At 39.0% G+C, this 3,120-nt stretch overlaps 1 protein-coding gene across 1 annotated transcript; it reads right to left on the bottom strand.

The window, feature by feature from the left end:
- Positions 1 to 324: 324 nt before the first annotated feature.
- On the bottom strand, positions 325 to 2,897 carry LOC139984897 (uncharacterized). Its single transcript, XM_071999018.1, has 4 exons — positions 2,740 to 2,897; positions 2,364 to 2,463; positions 1,705 to 1,964; positions 325 to 1,376 (listed from the first exon to the last, which is right to left on the bottom strand). Exons 2-4 carry the CDS (start codon positions 2,444 to 2,446, stop codon positions 1,093 to 1,095), a joined length of 627 nt encoding a protein of 208 aa, XP_071855119.1. The 5' UTR covers positions 2,447 to 2,463; positions 2,740 to 2,897; the 3' UTR covers positions 325 to 1,092.
- Positions 2,898 to 3,120: the final 223 nt, after the last annotated feature.

Raw genomic sequence — 3,120 nt, forward strand, 5'->3', positions numbered from 1 at the left:
CTGCCACGGACAAGATCTGCCCACCTACTGACGACAGTGTCAAAATGTCGAAGAAAACAGTTGTGAATCTTTGAGTCTTCATGGAAGCCAGAATTTTCTGAGGACTGCGTTATGCTCCAACTAGCTCCAACTTGACGTTTTTTCCAGCATGCTTATTTTACACCAGAAACGTGCACGAGACAGTGAGTGACACAATCTACCATAAATCAATAGCTTATTCCACATCCTGTATTCGTGTAAAGTAATAATGCTCCAAATTATATCGTGAACTGTCCAACTTTGTCTATACGTACAACGACAACAACTACTTCTATGACTTCGCAAGAACAATGCAAGAAGTCATGCCGTTACTATCGAGTAACGAATACTTTACTGTGCAGGCACTACAATTTTCAAGGTTCTACAGTACCATTGATAAGGTATGTATTACTGTAGTATAGGTTTTTCAATAGTATAGTACGTGTAAGGTTCGGTAAATGACTAGGCTAATGTAGCTCAATTGAAAAGGTTAACTAAATCAGACCTGTCAACCTGTTTCAGCCCAAAATAGGGAGAATAACATTTTTCATGGCCAAAAAATAGGGAGCACAAGGGGAAAATCGGCAGGTTCGTCATTTTCAACTGAAATGATATAAATACTCCTAAATAAGTATAGGCCCCTAGTCTACTTATGCAATACAGTGAGAGAATCTTCCAATCAGTGTTTCTTGTTGTAGTTTACAGCAGCTGACTTCGCTTTCTACAGGGTTTCTTTAGTAGCCTTCCATTTGAAACAGGGAACAGTGGACTCTGGGTACTGTAACTTCATGGCTAGTATGCTAGATAGAGTCCCATCAAGCTTGAGACTTAACCGATTGTCTGTCTTGTTCTAGGAAATTGTTGGCTATTTTCAGAAATGTTGCAAGTGATGAAACATTAAAAAACCGGGAGAATAGAATATGAAACCGGGAGATGCGGGTAAAAACCGGGAGTCTCCCGCTAAAACCGGGAGAGTTGACGAGTCTGCTAAATATTTCATAATTTACGCACCCTCGTTATTTGCTAAGCTATTTTAGTAAGTGGTGAGTTCTTATTTCATACAGTACAACCTATTTATCTATATATAGTGTATGTATTTTTCCTTCTTACATAGGACAAAGTATGGGCAATTACCAAACGTTTCTCCACATTAACATCAGTCCGGGCAAGTTCATCCAGAGCTGTCAGAAGTGGAACAGATGAAAGGGGCAAGTTTACATCATCTGGCAGTTCCTCCAAATCCAAATGGGAGGTCTTAAGGGATTGAATTAAATGGGAATTTGCAACTGTTTGGCGCTTCAGGTCCCTTACTTCAGCTTTTATTTCTGCCAAAATCATAAGGATCTTCTTCTGAGTTGCTGTTAAGAGACAAAATCAGAGAAAGTTTCGTAAAAGCAACATCCGATGTTAAAAGTAGTCACTTTGAAGTGGAAGTGCAATGTGAGAATAGCAGACTGGTACTGTATATACATTGCATTCCTGGCACAGAAGCACAGTAATTAAGAAAAAGAGAGAAATATTTAGCCTTAGTAAACAGTAACTGGAGTAATAGCTTGCACGGTTGCCACATTACCAGTCACCAGTGCATGGTCAGCAGGTCAAACAAATGTGCATTATAGCAGTACTTGAACCTTTACAAATGCAGATCATGTACAATGCTTTGTTTAAATTTACGGTACTACACACCATTAACAATCAAATCTGGGGTTGACATGGGAGATATGTTCCGACTGGACCCTGCTAGTGACTGGGTAGACCCGGTAGAGTGCCTTGCACTTATTGGTGATACGACAGCATGAGGAAAATTTGGCCTCTGTGATTGAGGATTTATATTGGAGGTCAATGCCGTTGTGAGGGGAACCAATGGCTGAATCGGTGGAGGCAGGGTGAAGTTCTCAGCTTCTTCTTCTGTGTCGTCAGAGGAAGACACATACCGGCGATTTTGCCTATGAGTATGAAAAGGAAATAGACATTGAGTAAGTACATCACAGAAATTGCCTTTACCATAACATCCATGTTGAGAGTATTGTGTCTGATTTAAACATATGGGATTTTTATGTCCGATATGATTTAAGCTGATTATAGGTCAATTTAAATATGGAGCTAGAGTTCATAAAATATTACTGAACTTTCTGAGTTTCATACTTGTTAAGTCAGTAAGGATGGCACTTTTGGTTTAAGTTGTTTGAGTGAGACTGTACTGTATGTTCACTGTCAGCATCTCTATGAGAAAGATCAATGATGGTAATTTTGGAATGTACAGTATAACCTGCATTTATTATTGTAGCAGTTTTGCTTGGTATATTTAAATCGAACATTAGCATATTTATATATTGGACACTTACAACTTTCTGCGTTTTGATGGCCTCTCATCTTCATTTTCAGTAGCTAAGTCTGAAGTCTCCTCAGCCCTTGTCAATAATATCATTGCCCGTGCATAGGAACCTGAAGAAATGAAACAATTGAAAAAAATCTTGATAGTGGGCATTTGTGATGAAGTAGTAAACTACTGTACACTATACAGTGGTATGGTCCTATCTGTAAATGAAAGGTTTTAATCTCGTACGTCGTGGAGATGTACAACACTATACAGTGAGATACTGTGGTCTTTGTAGCACCTTGATCCATCAAAGTAACCACAAAGCATAATGTTAATGAAAGAAACATTGTTATTGCATATCATTTTACACTTTCATTTGAATTAATTGTTGTTTACAATACCTGTTGTTGACAGAACCCGAATGGTATGTCTCGTCCAAGATGCTTGCGGGGCTTCCACTGACTTGACTGCCTTCTCAAACCTTGTGGAAGATTTATATGGTGGCCAGAAGCATTCTCTTTTGCCAGTTCTCCATTGCGATGGAATGACTCCTACACCAAGAAAGTTTGAGTATCAGACATGCTGAAAGACAGTAATGATGATAATGAATAGCCATGATCAGGTACGGTACAAATTCAAAAATGGAGGAGTGGCACTACCACAAAGCTTTTCTTCCGAGGAATAAGGACATATTTTTCCAGGATACTTGAGATTGGGGCATACTCTAGTTTCCCACTGAGTAATTTGATCTTGAATATGCCAAGTTTGGTGGAATCCAGTGG

The sequence above is a fragment of the Apostichopus japonicus genome, chromosome 17 (genome assembly GCF_037975245.1).
Source record: "Apostichopus japonicus isolate 1M-3 chromosome 17, ASM3797524v1, whole genome shotgun sequence".
Taxonomy (NCBI): domain Eukaryota; kingdom Metazoa; phylum Echinodermata; class Holothuroidea; order Aspidochirotida; family Stichopodidae; genus Apostichopus; species Apostichopus japonicus.

Coding starts and splice junctions, on each gene's coding strand:
- LOC139984897 (XM_071999018.1), bottom strand. CDS start 2,446: ATGATATTATTGACAAGGGCTGAGGAGACTTCAGACTTAGCTACTGAA. Junction 1,965..2,363: donor CCATCAAAACGCAGAAAGTT/GTAAGTGTCCAA, acceptor TCATACTCATAG/GCAAAATCGCCGGTATGTGT. Junction 1,377..1,704: donor CCCAGATTTGATTGTTAATG/GTGTGTAGTACC, acceptor GTCTCTTAACAG/CAACTCAGAAGAAGATCCTT.